This window comes from Bombina bombina, chromosome 6 (assembly GCF_027579735.1).
Source record: "Bombina bombina isolate aBomBom1 chromosome 6, aBomBom1.pri, whole genome shotgun sequence".
Taxonomy (NCBI): domain Eukaryota; kingdom Metazoa; phylum Chordata; class Amphibia; order Anura; family Bombinatoridae; genus Bombina; species Bombina bombina.
In genome coordinates, this window is record NC_069504.1 from 457,121,736 (window position 1) to 457,148,385 (window position 26,650).

General features: G+C 36.8%; 1 protein-coding gene across 1 annotated transcript in view; it reads right to left on the minus strand.

The window, feature by feature from the left end:
* Window positions 1-26,650, minus strand: part of RAPGEF6 (Rap guanine nucleotide exchange factor 6) — an 899,247-nt gene that overhangs the window by 39,058 nt on the left and 833,539 nt on the right. Inside the window, exons 20-22 of the mRNA XM_053717222.1 lie at window positions 25,590-25,801; window positions 23,913-24,036; window positions 19,007-19,030 (exon numbers count right to left, since the gene is read on the minus strand). Coding sequence (XP_053573197.1) covers window positions 19,007-19,030; window positions 23,913-24,036; window positions 25,590-25,801 — 360 coding nt within the window. The remainder of the gene's footprint in view (window positions 1-19,006; window positions 19,031-23,912; window positions 24,037-25,589; window positions 25,802-26,650) is intronic.

A 26,650-nucleotide genomic window follows, 5' to 3' on the forward strand; every position in this document is an offset into this window, starting at 1 on the left:
CAACAGGCATTGTACTAGAACTGATGGATACATTCTCTGCATGTAAAAGCTTATCATGACAACTGATATATACTACAGCTGGAGATATAATCTCCGCTAACTTGCAACAGATACACTTAGCTTTGGTAGAACTGTTATTAGGCAGCAGGGTTCCAACAGTGGTTTCTGAGACAGGATCAGATTGAGACATCTTGCAAATGTAAGAGAAAAAAAAACATATAAAGCAAAATTATCCATTTCCTTATATGGTAGTTTCAGGAATGGGAAAAAAATGCAAACAGCATAGCCCTCTGAGCATAAAAAAGGCAAGAGGCATATAGGAAGTGGGGTTTAAATAATTAAATTATTTGGCGCAAAGTATGACGCACAACGCAAAATGAAATTTATTGGCGCCAACAACATCCGGAAATGACGCAACTCGCGTCATGGCAGAAGCAACCTTGTGCAAGGAAACCTGGCGTCAACTAAGACGCCGGAAATGACAAATTTGCGTCACTGAACGTACCTTCGCGGCAAAAAATTATTGCGCCAAGAATGACGCAATAAATATCAGCATTTTGCGACCTCGCAAGCCTAATTTTGCCCGCGAAAATTAATGAAAAAGCAGTCAATTTGAAGAAAAGACTCTAGCCCAGGTAAGAAAAATTAACTTTCTAAATATGTTTCCCAATTTTGAAACTGATAGTCTGCAAAAGGAAATATACATAAACCTGACTCATGGCAAATATAAGTACAATACATATATTTAAAACTTTATATTCATACATAAAGTGCCAAACCATAGCTGAGAGTGTCTTAAGTAATAAAAACAAACTTACCCAGACACCCAGCCACATATAGCAGATAGCCAAACCAGTACTAAAACAGTTATCAGTAGAGGTAATGAAATATGAGAGTATATCGTCAATCTGAAAAGGGAGGTAGGAGATGAATCTCTACGACCGATAACAGAGAACCTTTGAAAAGATTTCCTGTGAGGAAAACCATAGACTCAATAGGTGATACTCCCTTCACATCCCTCTGACAAACACTGTACTCTGAGAGGAATTGGGCTTCAGAATGCTGAGAAGCGCACATCACAAAAGAAAATCAAGCACAAACTTACTTCACCACCTCCATAGGGAGGCAACGTTTGTAAAACTGAATTGTGGGTGTGGTGAGGGGTGTATTTATAGGCATTTTTAGGTTTGGGAAACTTTGCCCCTCCTGGTAGGATTGTATATCCCATATGTCACTAGCTCATGGACTCTTGCCAATTACATGAAAGAAAAGCCATTTCTAATAAAGGTAAAGAAGCTATTTTATAAACCATTTAATAAATTAATATTACACCAGCGGGTAAAATTGGTAATTGGGAACAAATTTAAGATAAGATTCATCCAGTAAATCACCCTTTTAACATTTATTTTTCAAAACATTTCAATAAGCATAATACTTGGAAGTTTGTATCTGATGAACAGTTATAAAATGTGAATAAAGGGCCATGAGACTGGGAAGCAAAGCTCAGTCAAATTAAAACCAGAAAACACACTCATCTCAAGAAGCAAGTATTATAAAACTATAAAAAACACTTATCTCAAGCAGCAAGTAAAATAAAACTATAAAACACACTCATCTCAAGCAGCGATTATTATAAAACTAGAAAAACAAATTATGCTTACCTGATAATTTCATTTTCTTCCGTGGGAAAGAGTCCACAGCCGCATTCATTACTTGTGGGAAATAAGAACCTGGCCACCAGGAGGAGGCAAAGACACACCAGCCAAAGACTCAAATACTACTCCCACTTCCCCTATCCCCCAGTCATTCTGCCGAGGAACAAGGATCAGTGGAAGAAATATCAAGGTGAAAGGGTGCCAGAAGACTATACATGAAAAACGCATAAAAAAACATGCAGGGGGGCATAATAATTTTTTTTATCCTAATGGGAGAGAGCCGCATGGGAAAATTATACCCAAGCCAAAGAGGACACTGAATGCCAAGAATGGGAGGGTAAGAGGCGGCCCAATCTGAGGGCACCAGGACTGAACCACATCCCAAAAATAAAAAAGTCCAGCTTCATCCAAAAGCAGAGAGCAAAACATGAAGAAAAAAGGGCCCCAAGGGCACAAACGACAGTCCCAAGCATGGGTAAAAACCACATGCAACACCACCAAGCCAACAGGACTCGAAGCGCACTATCGCCCAAAGGCAGATCCCATACACACGCCCCCATAAGGGAACCCTGACCAACAACTCCACAAAGGAAGAAGCAAGGTAGAGTGACAACTAACCAGAACCATGTCTTCCAAAAGACAGATCAAACTAGCTTGGGAGACTCCAGAAAATCTCACTAGATGCCAGAAAAAAAAAGGGCATCATCAGACAAACGCGACCCAGTCGGAGACCGAAAGAGAACAAAAAGAATCTCGAGAAACAGAAAACCGCACAGACGACTAAGTAGCACACTATAGTGCAGTCACAGAGAAAGGGAAAAAAAACCCTTGTCCAGCTCCCCAGCTGGAGGGAACCAATGAGTTTGCCTTAAATCGAAAAGGAGACCAAGGCGCCTCCCTACCAGAACCCCACAGCTCGGGATAAAAGGAACCAGCAAAAAACCAAGTTCCTAGACAAAACACCCCTCTATGGAGGGAAAATTCAGAGATCCAACCCCCCCCCCCCCCCGAGAACTCAGAGAGCACCTCAACAGGGACCCACTGTATCCAAAAGAAACTGAGGCAACTGAAAAGTCAAAAGCTGACAAGAACCACAGCATAGGATCCTGAGATAAACAGGGACATCCTCAACTACCGCAGAACCACCGCAACGAGGACCGCCCACACACGGAAAGACCAACCTGTAAATGACAGTGAAATATCCAGGGACAGAGTTCCACCCCCCCTGCCCCCCTTGAACGAGAGGGAGGAAACACCACCATCCACCTCAAAAGAGTGTGACCAGAAACAGGGGCCGAGTCCCACCAGAACCCAGAAGTACATTCCCAAGGGCATCTCCATCCCTGAACCAGGGACAAATAGGAACACACCCCCAGAGAGACAAAAGTCCCCTAAGGGAATATGGAGGACAAGGGAAACCTAGCCCACCCCGAACACAAAACTCGACACAGGAGTCAAAACGAACCCAAAACAAGCCAGCCCCCAAAGGAGCAGAGACTACCCGAGGTAACAATCTCAGGGCCCAACAATAGATACCGGTGTGAAAGATATGAGGACAAAGTGACCCTTACCAAGACACTACACAGGAATACTGATGCAAGGACAGAGCACTAGAACAACAGACCCCAAAGGAAGTCCAGAACACATTCCCTCACAGAAAACAAAGGCCCTGAGCAGCCATAAGAAGGGGACCAGGCTCTCCAAAGAGAGAAAAAGAAGAACCCCTTCCAGACGCAACACGATACCAGAGGGACAAGCATAGAAAGAGCTATACCAACACCACCCGGAACCCCAGACCTATCCCAAATCCACAAATAGACCTGAAGAAGAGGACCACGACCAAAATTCCGGTCAGACACTCCTCACCCGAGGAAGGAACCCGAAAAAAACGGGAACTCTAGCAAAACCCTAAGGAAAGGACCACGAAAAAAAACGCAGAACCAATCTCAAGGGTATAGAACCCACGACACAGAGCTAAACTCTGCGACATTCAGAAACTAGGGTCCCACGTCGGCGCCCGACCCTAAGAGGGTGGATGAAATTCTGGAAAAAAACATAATTTATGTAAGAACTTACCTGATAAATTCATTTCTTTCATATTAACAAGAGTCCATGAGCTAGTGACGTATGGGATATACATTCCTACCAGGAGGGGCAAAGTTTCCCAAACCTTAAAATGCCTATAAATACACCCCTCACCACACCCACAAATCAGTTTAACGAATAGCCAAGAAGTGGGGTGATAAGAAAAAAGTGCGAAGCATATAAAATAAGGAATTGGAATAATTGTGCTTTATACAAAAAAATCATAACCACCACAAAAAAGGGTGGGCCTCATGGACTCTTGTTAATATGAAAGAAATGAATTTATCAGGTAAGTTCTTACATAAATTATGTTTTCTTTCATGTAATTAACAAGAGTCCATGAGCTAGTGACGTATGGGATAATGACTACCCAAGATGTGGATCTTTCCACACAAGAGTCACTAGAGAGGGAGGGATAAAATAAAGACAGCCAATTCCTGCTGAAAATAATCCACACCCAAAATAAAGTTTAACAAAAAACATAAGCAGAAGATTCAAACTGAAACCGCTGCCTGAAGAACTTTTCTACCAAAAACTGCTTCAGAAGAAGAAAATACATCAAAATGGTAGAATTTAGTAAAAGTATGCAAAGAGGACCAAGTTGCTGCTTTGCAGATCTGGTCAACCGAAGCTTCATTCCTAAACGCCCAGGAAGTAGATACTGACCTAGTAGAATGAGCTGTAATTCTCTGAGGCGGAATTTTACCCGACTCAACATAGGTAAGATGAATTAAAGATTTCAACCAAGATGCCAAAGAAATGGCAGAAGCTTTCTGGCCTTTCCTAGAACCGGAAAAGATAACAAATAGACTAGAAGTCTTACGGAAAGATTTCGTAGCTTCAACATAATATTTCAAAGCTCTAACAACATCCAAAGAATGCAATGATTTCTCCTTAGAATTCTTAGGATTAGGACATAATGAAGGAACCACAATTTCTCTACTAATGTTGTTGGAATTCACAACTTTAGGTAAAAATTCAAAAGAAGTTCGCAACACCGCCTTATCCTGATGAAAAATCAGAAAAGGAGACTCACACGAAAGAGCAGATAATTCAGAAACTCTTCTAGCAGAAGAGATGGCCAAAAGGAACAAAACTTTCCAAGAAAGTAATTTAATGTCCAATGAATGCATAGGTTCAAACGGAGGAGCTTGAAGAGCTCCCAGAACCAAATTCAAACTCCAAGGGGGAGAAATTGACTTAATGACAGGTTTTATACAAACCAAAGCTTGTACAAAACAATGAATATCAGGAAGAATAGCAATCTTTCTGTGAAAAAGAACAGAAAGAGCGGAGATTTGTCCTTTCAAAGAACTCGCGGACAAACCCTTATCTAAACCATCCTGAAGAAACTGTAAAATTCTCGGTATTCTAAAAGAATGCCAAGAAAAATGATGAGAAAGACACCAAGAAATATAAGTCTTCCAGACTCTATAATATATCTCTCGAGATACAGATTTACGAGCCTGTAACATAGTATTAATCACGGAGTCAGAGAAACCTCTATGACCAAGAATCAAGCGTTCAATCTCCATACCTTTAAATTTAAGGATTTCAGATCCGGATGGAAAAAAGGACCTTGTGACAGAAGGTCTGGTCTAACGGAAGAGTCCATGGTTGGCAAGATGCCATCCGGACAAGATCCGCATACCAAAACCTGTGAGGCCATGCCGGAGCTATTAGCAGAACAAACGAGCATTCCCTCAGAATCTTGGGAGATTACTCTTGGAAGAAGAACTAGAGGCGGAAAGATATAGGCAGGATGATACTTCCAAGGAAGTGATAATGCATCCACTGCCTCCGCCTGAGGATCCCGGGATCTGGACAGATACCTGGGAAGTTTCTTGTTTAGATGAGAGGCCATCAGATCTATCTCTGGGAGCCCCCACATTTGAACAATCTGAAGAAATACCTCTGGGTGAAGAGACCATTCGCCCGGATGCAACGTTTGGCGACTGAGATAATCCGCTTCCCAATTGTCTACACCTGGGATATGAACCGCAGAGATTAGACAGGAGCTGGATTCCGCCCAAACCAAAATTCGAGATACTTCTTTCATAGCCAGAGGACTGTGAGTCCCTCCTTGATGATTGATGTATGCCACAGTTGTGACATTGTCTGTCTGAAAACAAATGAACGATTCTCTCTTCAGAAGAGGCCAAAACTGAAGAGCTCTGAAAACTGCACGGAGTTCCAAGATATTGATCGGTAATCTCACCTCCTGAGATTCCCAAACTCCTTGTGCCGTCAGAGATCCCCACACAGCTCCCCAACCTGTGAGACTTGCATCTGTTGAAATTACAGTCCAGGTCGGAAGAACAAAAGAAGCCCCCTGAATTAAACGAAGGTGATCTGTCCACCACGTTAGAGAGTGCCGAACAATCGGTTTTAAAGATATTAATTGATTTATCTTCGTGTAATCCCTGCACCATTGATTCAGCATACAGAGCTGAAGAGGTCGCATGTGAAAACGAGCAAAGGGGATCGCGTCCGATGCAGCAGTCATAAGACCTAGAATTTCCATGCATAAGGCTACCGAAGGGAATGATTGAGACTGAAGGTTTCGACAGGCTGTAATCAATTTTAGACGTCTCTTGTCTGTTAAAGACAGAGTCATGGACACTGAATCTATCTGGAAACCCAGAAAGGTTACCCTTGTTTGAGGAATCAAAGAACTTTTTGGTAAATTGATCCTCCAACCATGATCTTGAAGAAACAACACAAGTCGATTCGTATGAGACTCTGCTAAATGTAAAGACTGAGCAAGTACCAAGATATCGTCCAAATAAGGAAATACCACAATACCCTGTTCTCTGATTACAGACAGAAGGGCACCGAGAATCTTTGTGAAAATTCTTGGAGCTGTAGCAAGGCCAAACGGTAGAGCCACAAATTGGTAATGCTTGTCTAGAAAAGAGAATCTCAGGAACTGATAATGATCTGGATGAATCGGAATATGCAGATATGCATCCTGTAAATCTATTGTGGACATATAATTCCCTTGCTGAACAAAAGGCAATATAGTCCTTACAGTTACCATCTTGAACGTTGGTATCCTTACATAACGATTCAATAATTTTAGATCCAGAACTGGTCTGAAGGAATTCTCCTTCTTTGGTACAATGAAGAGATTTGAATAAAACCCCATCCCCTGTTCCGGAACTGGAACTGGCATAATTACTCCAGCCAACTCTAGATCTGAAACACAATTCAGAAATGCTTGAGCTTTCACTGGATTTACTGGGACATGGGAAAGAAAAAATCTCTTTGCAGGAGGTCTCATCTTGAAACCAATTCTGTACCCTTCTGAAACAATGTTCTGAATCCAAAGATTGTGAACAGAATTGATCCAAATTTCTTTGAAAAAACGTAACCTGCCCCCTACCAGCTGAACTGGAATGAGGGCCGTACCTTCATGTGAACTTAGAAGCAGGCTTTGCCTTTCTAGCAGGCTTGGATTTATTCCAGACTGGAGATGGTTTCCAAACTGAAACTGCTCCTGAGGACGAAGGATCAGGCTTTTGTTCTTTGTTGAAACGAAAGGAACGAAAACGATTGTTAGCCCTGTTTTTACCTTTAGACTTTTTATCCTGTGGTAAAAAAGTTCCTTTCCCACCAGTAACAGTTGAAATAATAGAATCCAACTGAGAACCAAATAATTTGTTTCCCTGGAAAGAAATGGAAAGTAGAGTAGATTTAGAAGCCATATCAGCATTCCAGGTCTTAAGCCATAAAGCTCTTCTGGCTAAGATAGCCAGAGACATAAATCTAACATCAACTCTAATAATATCAAAAATGGCATCACAGATGAAATTATTAGCATGCTGGAGAAGAATAATAATATCATGAGAATCACGATTTGTTACTTGTTGCGCTAGAGTTTCCAACCAAAAAGTTGAAGCTGCAGCAACATCAGCCAATGATATAGCAGGTCTAAGAAGATTACCTGAACATAGATAAGCTTTTCTTAGAAAAGATTCAATTTTTCTATCTAAAGGATCCTTAAACGAGGTACCATCTGACGTAGGAATGGTAGTACGTTTAGCAAGGGTAGAAATAGCCCCATCAACTTTAGGGATTTTGTCCCAAAATTCTAACCTGTCAGGCGGAACAGGATATAATTGCTTAAAACGTTTAGAAGGAGTAAATGAATTACCCAATTTATCCCATTCCTTAGCAATTACTGCAGAAATAGCATTAGGAACAGGAAAGACTTCTGGAATAACCGCAGGAGCTTTAAAAACCTTATCCAAACGTATAGAATTAGTATCAAGAGGACTAGAATCCTCTATTTCTAAAGCAATTAGTACTTCTTTAAGTAAAGAGCGAATAAATTCCATCTTAAATAAATATAAAGATTTATCAGCATCAATCTCTGAGATAGAATCCTCTGAACCAGAAGAGTCCAAAGAATCAGAATGATGGTGTTCATTTAAAAATTCATCTGTGGAGAGAGAAGATTTAAAAGACTTTTTACGTTTACTAGAAGGAGAAATAACAGACAAAGCCTTCTTTATGGATTCAGAAACAAAATCTCTTATGTTATCAGGAACATTCTGCACCTTAGATGTTGAGGGAACTGCAACAGGCAATGGTACATCACTAAAGGAAATATTATCTGCTTTAACAAGTTTGTCATGACAATTATTACAAACAACAGCTGGAGGAATAGCTACCAAAAGTTTACAGCAGATACACTTAGCTTTGGTAGATCCAGCAGGCAGTGGTTTTCCTGTAGTATCTTCTGGCTCAGATGCAACGTGAGACATCTTGCAATATGTAAGAGAAAAAACAACATATAAAGCAAAATAGATCAAATTCCTTATAAGACAGTTTCAGGAATGGGAAAGAAATGCCAAACATCAAGCTTCTAGCAACCAGAAGCAAATGAAAAATGAGACTGAAATAATGTGGAGACAAAAGCGACGCCCATATTTTTTGGCGCCAAATAAGACGCCCACATTATTTGGCGCCTAAATGCTCTTGGCGCCAAAAATGACGCCACATCCGGAACGCCGACATTTTTGGCGCAAAATAACGTCAAAAATGACGCAACTTCCGGCGACACGTATGACGCCGGAAACGGAAAAGAATTTTTGCGCCAAAAAAAGTCCGCGCCAAGAATGACGCAATAAAAAGAAGCATTTTCAGCCCCCGCGAGCCTAACAGCCCACAGGGAAAAAAGTAAAATTTTTGAGGTAAGAAAAAATATGATAATTTAAAGCATAATCCCAAATATGAAACTGACTGTCTGGAAATAAGGAAAGTTGAACATTCTGAGTCAAGGCAAATAAATGTTTGAATACATATATTTAGAACTTTATAAATAAAGTGCCCAACCATAGCTTAGAGTGTCACAGAAAATAAGACTTACTTACCCCAGGACACTCATCTACATGTTTGTAGAAAGCCAAACCAGTACTGAAACGAGAATCAGTAGAGGAAATGGTAAATATAAGAGTATATCGTCGATCTGAAAAGGGAGGTAAGAGATGAATCTCTACGACCGATAACAGAGAACCTTATGAAATAGACCCCGTAGAAGGAGATCACTGCATTCAATAGGCAATACTCTCTTCACATCCCTCTGACATTCACTGCACGCTGAGAGGAAAACCGGGCTCCAACTTGCTGCGGAGCGCATATCAACGTAGAATCTAGCACAAACTTACTTCACCACCTCCCTTGGAGGCAAAGTTTGTAAAACTGATTTGTGGGTGTGGTGAGGGGTGTATTTATAGGCATTTTAAGGTTTGGGAAACTTTGCCCCTCCTGGTAGGAATGTATATCCCATACGTCACTAGCTCATGGACTCTTGTTAATTACATGAAAGAAAACAGAACGAACAAGGCGACCCCAATAAAAACGGGTTCCAGCTAGAAGAGACCTCCAGCAGTGAAGAAGGCGAACCAGGCCCCCCAGTGGCACGTCACAGGCTAGCCACCCCACAGCACCACTGCTGGATCACAGAGAATGCAGGCATGATCCCGCTATGTCTCGCATATCAATCAAATGCTCCACTGCTAATCCATGAAGAGGATCCATTAAAAGCGGAGCAAAACGATGTCCAAAGACCCTAGGAGTCTAAACCACCCAAAGGGTAGCAAGAAGACCAAGGCCCAAAAAACACCCTAGCGGAGAAGGCCCCGCCCCCTGAAAGGAGAACCAGAGCGATGCGGCAGAAGCCACCGACCAAGCCCCGGGAATAGAGTGGCACGCCCAATTTCTCCCGGTATACAGACCCGAAGATCCGGATGTATATGTATAGTGTGGTTTGTGAAAACAAACATTAAAACAAAACACTCAAGGTACCGCCAGACCCGCCAGGCCAACATGCGTCACTGACAACACAAGTGCACACAAACTCCAGACCCAACTGTCCGCAAACAACTTCCAAGGAAGTAACAAAAAGCAAGTCCATCCCAGAAATTCCCAAAGGAATAATAATAAATAAAAAAATATCCAAACCGGATAAAAGAAAAAAAAGGCAGCCAAAAGGCATCAGCCAAAAAAACTCTGGGAAAGGAAACGAGCGACAGGAGACGATCAACATCCCCAATAGTCTAGCTCGAAGCACCATTCGAGGACACATTCCCCGACTGATAGAGGAGAGGGTCCCCCAATAAGTCGAAAAGACGACGAAATAGGATGCGCAGCCGCGCAAACCGATAACGAAAGGTGCAACATGGAGGAATATTCACCCCTGGAGGAAACTGAACAGACCCACCCAAAGTCTGGACACCCAGGATAGTCAAGCAAGAACACAACCGCGCAGAAACCTCCGGGTCCTGCAGGCGGACCAGCACAATCAATATATTGAAGCGGAAATGACCCGCCATGTCCAGGGGAAACAGCAGGTAGCGAAGCGAAGGATCGGCAACACTAAGTGCCAGAGGAGCTGTTAATACGAGTCGGGGTGGTGTCGCAGAGAGAACTCCCACTGCATCTCCGGACTCTAATATTAGCCCAGGCCCTCACTGAGAGACTAACAGGACTACTTAAAACTCCTGTCCCATTGCAAAGAGCACTACCCTCCATGAGAGACACACTTTATGTAAAAATTAATAAAAGTACTTTCTTTGAAAAATAAAACTTCTGACACTTCTCTGCCAACCTCCTGGGACAAAAGGCAAAGAATGTCTGGGGGATAGGGGAAGTGGGAGGAGTATTTGAGCCTTTGGCTGGTGTGTCTTTCCCTTCTCCTGGTGGCCAGGTTCTTATTTCCCACAAGTAATGAATGTGGGTGTGGACTCTTTTCCATTAGGAAAAAAACAAACTCATCTCAAGCAGCAAGTATTATAAAACCAGAAAACACACTCATCTCAAACAGCAAGTATTATAAAACTATAAAACACACTCATCTCAAGCAGCAAGTATTATAAAACCAGAAAACATACTCATCTCAAGCAGCAAGTATTATAAAACCAGAAAACACACTCATCTCAAGCAGCAAGTATTATAAAACCAGAAAACACACTCATCTCAAGCAGCAAGTATTATAAAACCAGAACACACACTCATCTCAAGCAGTGAGTATTATAAAACCAAAAAACACACTCATCTCAAGCAGCAAGTATTATAAAACCAGAAAACACACTCATCTCAAGCAGCGAGTATTATAAAACCAGAACACACACTCATCTCAAGCAGCAAGTATTATAAAACTAGAAAACACACTCATCTCAAGCAGCGATTATTATAAAACCAGAAAACACACTCATCTCAAGCAGCGAGTATTATAAAACCAGTCATCTCAAGCAGCAAGTATTATAAAACTAGAAAACACACTCATCTCAAACAGCAAGTATTATAAAACCAGAACACACACTCATCTCAAGCAGCGAGTATTATACAACCAGCAAACACACTCATCTCAAGCAGCAAGTATTATAAAACCAGAAAACACACTCATCTCAAGCAGCAAGTATTATAAAACCAGAACACACACTCATCTCAGGCAGCGAGTATTATAAAACCAGAAAACACACTCATCTCAAGCAGCAAGTATTATAAAACCAGAACACACACTCATCTCAAGCAGCAATTATTATAAAACCAGAACACACGCTCATCTCAAGCAGCAAGTATTATAAAACTATAAAACACACTCATCTCAAGCAGCAAGTATTATAAAACCAGAACACACACTCATCTCAAGCAACAAGTATTATAAAACCAGAACACACACTCATCTCAAGCAGCAAGTATAATAAAACTATAAAACACACTCATCTCAAGCAGCAAGTATTATAAAACCAGAAAACACACTCATCTCAAGCAGCGAGTATTATAAAACCAGAACACACACTCATCTCAAGCAGCAAGTATTATAAAACTAGAAAACACACTCATCTCAAGCAGCAAGTATTATAAAACCAGAACACACACTCATCTCAAGCAGCAAGTATTATAAAACTATAAAACACACTCATCTCAAGCAGCAAGTATTATAAAACTATAAAAACACACTCATCTCAAACAGCAAGTATTATAAAACTATAAAACACACTCATCTCAAGCAGCGAGTATTATAAAACTATAAAACACACTCATCTCAAGCAGCAAGTATTATAAAACCAGAAAACACACTCATCTCAAGCAGCAAGTATTATAAAACTATAAAACACACTCATCTCAAGCAGCAAGTATTATAAAACCAGAACACACACTCATCTCAAGCAACAAGTATTATAAAACCAGAACACACACTCATCTCAAGCAGCAAGTATAATAAAACTATAAAACACACTCATCTCAAGCAGCCAGTATTATAAAACTATAAAACACACTCATCTCAATCAGCAAGTATTATAAAACCAGAAAACACACTCATCTCAAGCAGCGAGTATTATAAAACCAGAACACACACTCATCTCAAGCAGCGAGTATTATAAAACCAGAACACACACTCATCTCAAGCAGCAAGTATTATAAAACTAGAAAACACACTCATCTCAAGCAGCAAGTATTATAAAACCAGAACACACACTCATCTCAAGCAGCAAGTATTATAAAACTATAAAACACACTCATCTCAAACAGCAAGTATTATAAAACTATAAAACACACTCATCTCAAGCAGCGAGTATTATAAAACTATAAAACACACTCATCTCAAGCAGCAAGTATTATAAAACCAGAAAACACACTCATCTCAAGCAGCAAGTATAATAAAACTATAAAACACACTCATCTCAAGCAGCCAGTATTATAAAACTATAAAACACACTCATCTCAATCAGCAAGTATTATAAAACCAGAAAACACACTCATCTCAAGCAGCGAGTATTATAAAACCAGAACACACACTCATCTCAAGCAGCGAGTATTATAAAACCAGAACACACACTCATCTCAAGCAGCAAGTATTATAAAACTAGAAAACACACTCATCTCAAGCAGCAAGTATTATAAAACCAGAACACACACTCATCTCAAGCAGCAAGTATTATAAAACTATAAAACACACTCATCTCAAACAGCAAGTATTATAAAACTATAAAACACACTCATCTCAAGCAGCGAGTATTATAAAACTATAAAACACACTCATCTCAAGCAGCAAGTATTATAAAACCAGAAAACACACTCATCTCAAGCAGCAAGTATTATAAAACTATAAAACACACTCATCTCAAGCAGCAAGTATTATAAAACTATAAAACACACTCATCTCAAGCAGTGAGTATTATAAAACCAGAAGACACACTCATCTCAAGCAGCAAGTATTATAAAACCAGAAAACACACTCATCTCAAGCAGCAAGTATTATAAAACTATAAAACACACTCATCTCAAGCAGCGATTATTATAAAACCAGAAAACACACTCACCTCAAGCAGCGAGTATTATAAAACCAGTCATCTCAAGCAGCAAGTATTATAAAACCAGAACACACACTCATCTCAAGCAGGGAGTATTATAAAACCAGTCATCTCAAGCAGCAAGTATTATAAAACTATAAAACACACTCATCTCAAGCAGCAAGTATTATAAAACTATAAAACACACTCATCTCAAGCAGCAAGTATTATAAAACTATAAAACACACTCATCTCAAGCAGCAAGTATTATAAAACCAGAAAACACACTCATCTCAAGCAGCAAGTATTATAAAACTATAAAACACACTCATCTCAAGCAGCAAGTATTATAAAACTATAAAACACACTCATCTCAAGCAGCGAGTATTATAAAACTATAAAACACACTCATCTCAAGCAGCAAGTATTATAAAACCAGAAAACACACTCATCTCAAGCAGCAAGTATTATAAAACTATAAAACACACTCATCTCAAGCAGCGAGTATTATAAAACTATAAAACACTCATCTCAAGCAGCAAGTATGATAAAACTATAAAACACACTCATCTCAAGCAGCGAGTATTATAAAACCAGAAAACACACTCATCTCAAGCAGCAAGTATTATAAAACCAGAACACACACTCATCTCAAGCAGCGAGTATTATAAAACCAGAAAACACACTCATCTCAAGCAGCGAGTATTATAAAACCAGAAAACACACTCATCTCAAGCAGCGAGTATTATAAAACTATAAAACACACTCATCTCAAGCAGCAAGTATTATAAAACCAGAACACACACTCATCTCAAGCAGCGAGTATTATAAAACCAGAAAAAACACTCATCTCAAGCAGCGAGTATTATAAAACCAGAAAACACACTCATCTCAAGCAGCGAGTATTATAAAACCAGTCATCTCAAGCAGCAAGTATTATAAAACCAGAACACACACTCATCTCAAGCAGCGAGTATTATAAAACCAGAAAACACACAGCATGTTAAAATTAACAACTGCTGCACTAATTTAGCTGTCTGCGTCCCTTGGACCAATCTCTGGGCACACAGCTAACTAAAGCTGTGCTAAAGTTTCACAGATAATAGTTCCATAAACACATATCTTTTGCTAGACTTAGTTCAGTTGCATGAGAGCATACTGAAGTAGACTTATAAGTGTGCACATGTCGTGAGCACTATATAACACTTACAAACAGTGGGGCCATATAGTGCTCCAGACATGCATACTAGGGCACCTACTTCAGTATGCCCTCATAGTGAGAAAGAAATACATTTGATAATAGCAGCAAAATTGTGACTGTTTAAAAAGTTGTACGCTCAATCTGAATCCTGAAAATGTATTTGTGACTTCCATCTACAATTAAAATACTGTAGTTATGTATACACTTTCATGCACGTTAATAAGGCGGGGCCAGCTATTAAACATGCTACATGCTATCCAATTGCATCAAACAGTGCATGGAGTTATTACTCCACAATTAGTTTAGCAGCCAGTGTTTTATATTTAGGTCTTGCATCATTAAACTGTGGTTAAACAAATAGCACAATATGCAAATAATGAAGCAAACATCAGATAAGTCCTAATGTTAGAAAATCATTTACTCTATCAACGGAATGTTGTTTTCTGTAGAAACAATTATTTTGTAGTCTTGGTTGTCATTCATGGAAGCTAAAAGCACTGAAAAGGAATTCACCTTAACAAAATATATATTAAAGGGACACTGTACCCAAAATTTTTCTTTCGTGATTCAGATTGAGCATGAAATTTTAAGCAACTTTCTAATTTACTCCTTTTATCAAATTTTCTTCATTCTCTTGGTATCTTTATTTTAAATGCAAGAATGTGAGTTTAGATGCCGGCCCATTTTTGGTGAACAACCTGGGTTGTCCTTGCTGATTGGTGGATAAATCCATCCACCAATAAAAAAAGTGCTGTCCAGAGTACTGAAACCAAAAAAAAGCTTAGATGCCTTCTTTTTCAAATAATGATAGCAAGAGAACGAAGACAAATTGATAATAGGAGTAAATTAGAAAGTTGCTTAAAATTGCATGCTCTTTCTGAATTGCAAAAGAAAAAAATTGGGTACAGTGTCCCTTTAAGTTCTATAATCCAGACTCTAAGTCATTTCTACCATGCAATGAATGGTACCATATAAAGAATTACTTTTTTTTATTAAAAAAATAAAACATTCTTATGCATATTTCAATTAACCTAAAGCAAACTGGAATTCTCTGATTGAAAACAGTTATTACAGACAACTAAATCTTTCAAGTATTTGAAACATCTATCTGCTCTTTACAGAATTAGAACCTGTAATAACATTTTTATACCATCCGTACATATTTAAAGTCGTACCATGTACTAAAACTTTAAGCAAACTAACAAGTCTCCCCAAGGGCTTTAACATATTTTAACATATTATCACACACACAAAAGCAAAGGCAAAAAAACGCACTAAATAAATATTAAATTACTACCACAAGAGGGCGCTCATTCCTAATTGTAAAAAAAGAAGTCCCAAAAATTACACTTTAAAGAAGAGCAATCTCTGTTAATTCACTTTACAGTTAGTTTTTTTTTTAGATTTGACAGCAACTGAAACATTTTCATTAGTGAACTAAAGTTTTTTTGAGAAACAATAGAATAATCTGTGTTTTATACTACTTTAAATAACAACAAAGTCATCACTTTCTACAATAAGTCTCTAATCAATTAAACAAAAGGCTAAACCTTTTTTCTCTATATTATATATATCACTATAATAATTGTAGGATTTTATGTATAGTAACAACAAAATCTAAAGCTCACTCAACATCCAACTTTTTTTTATAAAGGGTCACATTAAAGAAACCTGAAACCCCAAATTTTTCTTTTGCAGTTTAGACAGAGCATACAATTGTTTAACAGTTTCCAATTTACTTCTATTAGCAAATTTGCGTTGTTCTTATGGTATTCTTTGTTAAAGAGATACCTTGATATGCACATGTCTGGAGCACAAAAACACAGGAATGTGTTGCCATCTAGTAGTCTTAAAAAAGTATAATATTACTGCAAAACCGCTGCCATATGGTGCTGCAGACAGGTGCATGCCCCTAAGCTTAACTCCCTACTTTTCAACAAAGTATACAAAGAGAATGAAGAAAATATGATAATAGAAATAAATTGGAAAGTTGTTCGCAGGTTTCATGTCCCTTTAAGAATATTTTTCATATGGAGAAATGGTGAGCATTTAGTCCAACAGATTTGCAGTAATATACACTAGTCTGAAGGATTCCTGTATATAAGATTCATTTCTTAGCCACAGTCCGGCACCTTCATTTAAAGCAAACGACTCCTTTATTTGCTATACAGATGGAAGCAAGAGTTGCATGGATTATTGTAAAATTGTAAAATGAAAATGTTACATGATTTATTGCAGGATTACCAACAGTGTGAAGCTTAATATCTCTATAATTCAGTTATAAGTGTTGTGTATACAAGTCCTACCAGGTGCTACCCCTACTACAGGCAATCTACTTTTGTCTTAAAGGGACAGTCTACTCCAAAAATGTTATTGTTTAAAAATATAGATAATCTCTTTATTACCCAGTTCCCAGTTTTGCACAGCCAACATGGTTATATTAATATACTTTTTACCTCTGTGATTACCTTGTATCTAAGCCTCTGCAGACTGCCCCCTTATAACATGGCTATTTATTATTATCTGTTGACTTGCATTTTAGACAATTAGTGCAGTGTCAGCAACAACGCCACGAAAAAAGCACAATGTTATCTATATGGCTCACATGAGCTAGCAGTCTCTTGTGAAAAGCTAATAAAAAAGCATGTGATAAGAGGCTGTCTATAGTGGCTTAGATTCAGGCAGAAATTTAGAGGTTTAAATTATATAAAGTATATTAATATAACAATGTTTGTTGTGCAAAGCGTGGGAATGGGTATTAAAGCATTATCTATCTTTTTAAACAATAACAATTTTGGTGTAGACTGTCCCTTTAAGGGAATGTTCTCAACAATTACATTGGTTCCTAATTTCTTTTTCTACTTCATCTACCTGGTTATAATTTTTTTTCATCATACTGATAAAGAACAAGGCCCATATTTAATCCTTTTTGTACCCCCCCTCCCCCAGTAATCTACCCTTTCAAGACTATCAAGCAGGTTTATCTTATCTCTTCTGCTGTAAAAAAAAATAAAATTAAGATCCTGCATTGATCAAGCAATGGCTGTGTGGCATGTTGCAGAGTCATAGTTTGAAGTCTGCAAGTTCCCCTCCAGCATCTCTAGGGCAGTGAAAAAAAAAGAACTTACAAGGTAAATAACAGGAAAAAGGGGTAGAAAAAATAATTACAAAATATATTGAAATGTTTTTTATACTACAACAAACAAAAATAAACATTTCATAGTAGATTAGATTTAAAAAAATGTAATCTATGAACTAAAAAAAAAAAAAAACTATTGTCTATTGGTCATTATTTTAATGTGTGACCATCTGTTAAGCGAAGATCTGAAATGTAACATATTTTAAGTGGAAATTTCTAAAGAATATAATAAATGGTTGTGAAGAAAAAGAAAATGGAAGACGTTATTAGAACTACCAGTACAACATTAAAATATACTTTAACTTTAAAATAGCAAGAAAAATGTCACAAACCCATAAATCTGTTCTTTGGATTCTTACAAATGACCCTAATAAAATAAGATGGGGCTCTGTATATTGCAAAGAAGAGCCATGGAGGAGGGAGAACAGATCAAAACACTGGAGGGCCACAGGGTGACTGCAAAACCTTAGCTTGGACAACTTTTCTATTCCTGCTAAGTCATAACTGTATTTTGAGCACTAATGGCCTAATTCTTCCTCCTGTTATTACTTATTTGCAGTAAATTAGTGAAGTTTTGCTCCACACTCAAGTACTTCAGAATTTGCTAACACTTTAGCAATAAAATAATAACCTGTATTAAAATTTGGAATAAAAAAGAAATCTTTCATATGTTTTCTTAAACCAAACCCATACATTGAAAATGTATAAGTCTTAAAGGGAAACTATATGTATTTAGGAAGCAAAAAAATAGATATGTTTTTTAACATTTAGCCTAAAGATAGCCCTGTGTATAGAGACCTCAGACAGTTATCCCTACTGAAACTGTAAAACAATCTCCTCACCGGATAATTTTTGTTTATTTTTTTTAACCATAAATGTAAAATGATAGCACAAGGACGATACTTGATCTGTCTCACACAGACAAAGACTGCATACCCACAATGCACAGCATGAATATAGCCAACATCCAAGACATCATATGACCCCTGACTAGGCATTTCACAAAAACATAATAATTAGATGGGTTAATAGCATACATGCTGTATGTCAGATGCATGCAGGATGCAATAGGTTAAAGAGTTACACAACCAATGAGTGTATTTTCTTTCCTTTATATACTTACCCTAAACTTCTCCACCTCTTCTTCCTGCAAGCAAGAGCCACACACATTGAAGCATGTATTTGAATAGGAAAAGCACAGGAAAAAGAGTTGTGAATTAGACAGGAGAGATGTAATACACAGATGCAAGAAGAAAAGCATGAGAATGGATACATGGAACAAAACTTATTACACATGTGTACTAATGATACAATGATTTAGTATGTCCGGACAGCTAATATAGAAAGAACAAACCTCACATGTTTTAACAAGCATTTAAAGGGAAGGTTTAAACAACAAGAGCCGATCTGAAGCCTAGACAACATATTTGTATTCCCTTGAAATGTCAGCTCTTGGCATGTCCACTTTTACTACATCATGGTGTAAATAAAGCCCAGACTGAACCCATCTAGATGTTCTACACAGACATTCTCCTAGAGCAGGGCTCGACAAACTCGGGATCCAGGTAGCCACTGGCTTCTAGAATTTTAACCCTGGTTCCTAACTTTTTAGGTTATTTTCCACATATCTACATAAAAATACCACTGTCTGGCTCCTAAATATTATTCCTTGCTGCTAAATATTAAACAGATTTGTCAACCACTGTCCTATAGTCAAACTGAAAGTATGTTGGCCTCTCCCAAAGCTTTACCAACCCAGTTCTATCGCACTGACTGACAAAATTTAGTGACACCTTTTACCATCTCCTACATTATTTTACGGAGCTCATTCTCAAGAGAAAAGAGAAATTAGTGAGCTTTAGGGAATAAGCTTTTTAGAATACTTAAGGAACGGGCAAGACTGCACTGGTTCAAGGGTTAGCGAATGTTGCCTATTCTTTGCTGCCAAATGTATGACATTTAAATAACATTAAAAACAACATTGCCACTTTCTCATGTTCATTGCAGATTTATAATAAAATGCTAACCTTCTTAAAATAAGACTAGTGGTTCAGGGCCATTTTTCTATGCTTTATTTAGACAAGTGGTTCCCAATGATTTTTTTTGTCATAGGACCCTTAAGATCTATATTTAAAATTCATTTAACACCAGCAATTTAATTTTTACAAACTATAAAGGACCCCATTACTGTGTAATGATATAAAACTTAAAATACCACGAACAAAGGAGTATATAGTAACTATAATATACAATCCCTGTAAAAAAAAATCAAAAAAATCAAGGATAATCTGCTATAAATGATTCCTTCAACATCACTAAAGTTTTTAATCTAAAATACTGGACTGGCTGTTCTGGCCTTATTTATACTTAAACTTTATAAAGAAAAAAAATTGTTGCCAGACACTTTTTCAAAAGCTGCATCTTTTCTAAGAATAAGGTTTTTTAGTCTTTAGATCACTGCGTTTTATGACAAACTTATTTGTAATGTTTAAAACATGCAATATGAAATGCACAACTGAGTGTTTAGTGCCTTTAACAAATGAGGGAGAATTTTGAGTTATAGTAATATTTTTTTATGCAACCTTTGAAAATTAAAAAAAAACCAAAACAGATATACTATACATGTAACGCTAAACAAATTCTCCGAACATCAGAAACATGAAGAGATCATACTGAATTTGTCTAAACCAATGTTTACTATAGTATAAGACCTTTAAGCGTAAGTACAAAGATGGAAGCAGTGAAATGACACCAAACTGAGAACTAGATTGTCTGGGTGGGTTTTGCGATCTTTCCTGAATATATGGTTTTGTATAAATATGATGCGTCACACACACACAAAACACAATCTTAAATGGACATGGAAGTAACGCATTAACAACATAACTTCCAGAGCATCAAACAGTATCCAAAAATGCCAATAAAAAGTACGTCTTGTACACAAAGGGAAAACTGTACGGTAAATGTTTTCCGCATAATGTGCTCAGTTGCAAAAAGAAAAGAATGAGAACAACTTACAATACATTTAAATAATACTCTGCAGCTGGTATAACAAGTCATTAGGAATACAGAAAAAAATACAGTGCTTTATTTGCAGCCCAAATTCTATACCTTGCCTAAGTGGAACAGAGTTGAGTCTATTTCTAAAAAGTGAATAACTGCATGTTGTTTCTATATTGTATGATTAAAGGGACACTGAACCAAAAATTTTTCATTCATGATTCAGATAGAGCATGCAATATTAAGCAACTTTCTAATTTACTCCTATTATCAATTTTTCTTTGTTCTCTTGCTATCTTTATTTGAAAAAGAAGGCATCTAAGCTAAGGAGCCAGCACATTTTTGGTTCAGAACCATGGACAGCACTTGTTTATTGGTGCTGTCCAATCAGCAAGGACAATCTAGGTTGTTCCCAAAAAGGGCCAGCATCTAAACTTATATTCTTGCTTTTCAAATAAACATACCAGGAGAATGAAAAAAAATTGATAATAGGAATAAATTAGAAAGTTGCTTAAAATTGCATGCTCTATCTGAATCACAAAAGAAAAAAAATTGGGTTCAGTGTCCCTTTAATGCTGTTGTTTCCACTGTATGTACACTCAAAAGATTTTTATAAATAAAGATGCAAAAAATGCAATATAAACTGTTTAATTATATGCAGTAATACAATTTGCTTTCATTATTGATTTTGTCCCATTTTCTTGAAAATGATATGCTTTCCAATTCCAATTAAAAGTGGGAATTAATTCTCCAGACGGTTACACATTTATAGCTGTCCCTAACTAGCCTAGCCTGAGAATTAGTATTTAAAAACCCCAAAACTATTTTTAAATAGTTTCCAATTTACTTCTATTGTCAAATTTGCTTTGTTTCCATGTTATTCTTTGTTGAAGAGATACCTAGGTAGGTATCTGGACACTACATGGAGGGAAATAATGCTGCCATTTAGTACACTTGCAAATCTGCTGCCATTTAGTGCCCCAGACGTGCACGCTCCTAAGCGTAAGTCCCTGCTTTTCAACAAAAGCTACCAAAAGAGCAAATAAAATGTGCTGACAATAGTAAATTAGAAAGTTTTAAAACCTCTTTAAGCTAATTTTATGATTGTTTAAACATACATTGGCATTTTATTCTCAGCATAGTCTTTTCTTTGAATAGTTATTGTTTTATCTAGCAGATAAACTACATTCATTTTGGATTTAACATAAATATGCTACTTTTTTGTCTCATTCACTGGTAATCATTTTTCTGCTTGCAATAAAGTACAGCTGAAAAATTGATCAAATATGAATGATAAGCCTATTAAACTGGGGATAATTCACGTACCAATAATTTAATGTATTAATTTCAATGATCTATCCATGCATATCTAATGATAAATAACCAAATCAGTAATGATCTGATATAACTTGAAAAAGATATTATTCTAAAAATGAAAACCATGATTGAAATCGGTCTTACTGACTAGTGATATTAACCTTGATTTAAACCAAATCCAGCCTGATTTCAACCAAATTAGAGAGTTTGTTGTGAGAGGCCTTTGTAATCATATCTGGTAGCTTTTTCCTTCCAATTCTATGGTATTGAAATGCATTATAATCACTGCTATTTAAATAAACAGCCTTCCACGTAACTTTTATTGGTAAAATCTGGATTTCTTAAACTTCGATAAAATTAAGAAACGGTAGAAAACCTATGAAACAGGCTTTTCTAAGACATTAAAGAGTTTCTGCAGACTTTCATGGAAGAAAATATAAATGGTCCAAGAAAAATGAAAACATGGCAGCTAATTGATTCAATACTGGGTGATATTATTTTTTTTTACATTTTGAAAACAACAGCAGGAGGTTTTACGGAGGACTGGGCTATAAAAATCTAACATTAATAACCCAATAGTGAAAAGCTTTAAACACATACTTTAGAGAAGGTCTAACGGTAACTAATATTTTCTATTTCTTTAACCATACATACTCAATGAAAGCTCAGATTTGAAAGTAGTCCACCTGTTTTTTTTTGGGTAGTTTAAAACTTTAACAGCTGTATAAAAATATATATTTAAAAAATTAGCAAAAAGGAATGTTTTACTGAAATCCAGCCAAACTTCCTATGTATCAACTTGCTTCTGATATTACAGGAGGCATGATGTGTAAAACAAATGTATTGCCGTAATTACAAAAATTACCAAACAATATGCGCGCAAAAAACTACAAATCATTGTATCCGATTTAGCAACTATTGTTTAAGACCATAAAAAATAAAGGAACCTACCTCGTTTAACTCACATGGAAAATATACTGTAATGTTTTATCAAAGGGAATACTACAGCTTGGGGCAAATAGTTTCTGGAGCTGATGTCACTGTACAGTCAGCTGCCCCTGCTAATACATAAGGACTGCATTGTCTGATGACGTGCTCCAGAAAAAAAAAACATTTTTTTTAAGATTTATGATATTTAAAGCATCACCAGATAGAGTACACAATTTTAAACAACTTTTCAATTTACTTTTATTATCAAATGTCTTTCATTCTCTTGGCATCCTTTGTTGAAGGAGAAGCAATGCACTACTGGGAGAGAGCTGCTGATTGGTGGCTGCACATAAATGCATCTTGTCATTGGCTCGCCCAATGTGTTCAGCTCGCTTTCGGTAGTGCATTGCTGCTTCTTCAAAAAAATGATACCAAGAGAATGAAATTAATTTTATAATAGAAGGAAATTCGTATGCTCTATCTGAATAATGAGAGAACAAATTGGGTTTCGTGACTCTTTAAAGGAAAAAGTAAATAAAGATATTTTCAATAAAATACATTATGGAACATTATTAAATCATACAAAGAAACAGTGTTAAGTTATGTAAAAGTCATAATTATGTCATTGGTAATTACATCCGGTTTTTATCTTTGCAAGAATAAAATTCCTTTGACTTCAGGGACCACAATATGCATCACATCACAAAGGAAAATATAGCAATGTACCCAAAAAATAATGCAACGTAAACATATAAACATTCTACTCCTTGGGAATGATGTACCTTTGTCTAAACATAACCGCTGGGTCCATATTAGCAGAAGTCATGCGGACAACATGGCGGATTTCCTTGGCAATCATTCGGAGTTTCTCAAAATTTACCAAACCATCTACTTTAGAATCATTTCCTATGTAATAAAAAATCAAAACAAAGGAAAAACAGATATTTAGTACGAAAAGGTATTTTAAATAGGAGCACAATGTAAGCAGACTTGTATTTGGGTTCTTAAAGGGACAGAAATATAAAAAAGCATACAGCATTTCAGTTTTAAATAGAAGCATTTTTGCAATATACTTCCATCAGCAAAAATGTTTCTAGTAAAAGTTATATACTGGTTTTCAGCAGCATAAACGCATATGCAGTGAGGGTCCGTGCACCAGTATTTAAAACAACGCTTTAGTGCATTAGTGAAGCCTTCATGATATAAGCCACTGCTGACTAGCTGAGGTGTGGTGTGTGAATACTGGTGGTACTATGTGCGTATGCTGCTGAAAACTAGTAAGAACTTTTAATAGAAGCATTTTTGCTAATGAAAGTATATAGCACAAATGCTTCTGATTTAAATTGAAATGCACCCACACATAATTCAATTTTGACTTTTCTATCCCTTTAATGGACATCAGTGCATTTCAGTTTTGATTCGAAGTACTTTTCCCAATGTAAACATTTTAGCAAAGCTTCTAGTAAATTGTTTCTGTAATATGTAATACAGTGTTTCTGTAATATCACTTACTATGTATAAACATACACAACTCATGCATAGCTAGATGTGTTTACCTGTAATGACATTTAAGGCTTATCGAGAATACACAATTAAAACCACATATATAAAATATATAAATAGAATTAAAAATGATTTTGTAGCCACTGGTGCTGACTTATATTCCTGTATTAAAATTAAATCCATCTTTTTCTTTTTAAATGTTTTTTCTTGTGCTGAATAAACCCACCTTTTCTTGTCAGGTGGCTCTGGGAGCTTTGTCCTTGTCATCTACATAGCTGTGTCATTATCAGCGAGTAAACAAATTATATCTAGATATCAGTTCTACACAAAGCATTTCCCATTCATTTCATTTTTAATTTAAAAAGATTTTCATGAAAATCAATTTTTTATTTATTTTGCTATTTCATATGTAAGATAAAAAAATGTAATTGCCCCTAAAATATTTTTAATGTTTAAGTTATTTCTAATTAGCATTTTACAGTTTATTACAAAGCAATATTTTTAAATGTCTTATTTCTTTTAATATTGATTTTAAAAAAGTTTCCAAAAAGAAACTGCACTGCAAGCGGCAACCTCTTGGTAAATAACACTGACAAAAAAAAGCCAGTGAAGTATAAAATCTGTACAGCTGTCAAGTTCTCAATAAATATTATTTCAGCGTAAGGGTCATTCTGTTAACTTATGTGCCACATTTTATTTGCTAGCTAGCTGAGTCAGTAACCAGTATGAAGTTTAATATATTCAAGCTGCAGACTAATCTGCATAGTTTCCACGGCATGTTCTGTCTCATCCAATCTACTCTGCATAACAATTCAATCAAAGGGTATATCAGTGCGTTAAACAGTAAGAAAGGCTATTCAGCACACCGTGTGTTTAATCATTTGTACAGAACCTCAGAAAGCAAAAGAACTCAGTATATATTATACTCTGCTTTCCCTTATTAGTTTTCAGAATACCTTCATGAAGAAATGTAATATCCTTCTTGACAACTGGAAAGAGGGGGATAATAGGAGGCTGCATGCTCTGACTGCTAAGGATGTTGCGGTATTTTGCCATATTTCTTGATGGATCAAAAAGATCCTGCAGGTCTCGTAGGAGCTTCTCGTACTTGCTGGGTAACTTTTCCCAAGTGCCACGTAATCTGGCCACAGGTGCAAGGTTCAGTCCACTAACAAAGCAAGAAACAAAAATCTGATTTATTCTGACAAAGTGTTAATGATGTGGGATAAAATTCAACATAATACAGACAGAATGATACCATAAAAATAGGAAGAATCATTGTGAGCTCTATCAGATATAATTGAACATTCCAACAAGCCACTCACTATTTAAAGAGACATGACATCCAAAATTATTCTTTCAAGATTCAGATACGATTTTAAATAACTTTCCAATTTACTTCTATTATCAAATTTGCTTCATTCTCTTAGCATCCTTTGTAGAAGGAGCAGCAATGCACTAATGGGAGCTATCTGAATTTATTGGTTGAGCCAATCACAACAATTATATATATATATATATATATGCAGCCACCAATCAGTAGCTAGCTGCCAGTAGAGCATTGCTGTTCCTAAACCTAGGTAGGCATTGCAACAAAGGATATCAAAAGAATGTATAAAAGTAGATAACACAGGCATCTGTGTGCTGGCGCCAATCAGCAACTAGCGTCCAGTAGTTCATTGCTGCTCCTAAGCCTACCTACATATGCTTTTCAACAAAGATACCAAGAGAATGAACCAAATTAGAAAACATAAGTACATTTGAAAGTACATAAAAAAGCTAAAAAAATATATATATGTTGGTATTTCTGCCTTGCTGCTTTTTTTCCAGAAAAGTGCATTGTGGAGATACTTAGTTAATATACATATGTTTAAATAGTGGGGGAAAAACTACATCCTGACTTTAAAGTGATGGTAAACTTCCCACTAAGTATAATCAGTTTGGGAATAGAAGAAATATTTTAGATTTAATTCATTAATTGTAATGAAGTTGGGTTGTAACTTACTTTTTAATATAG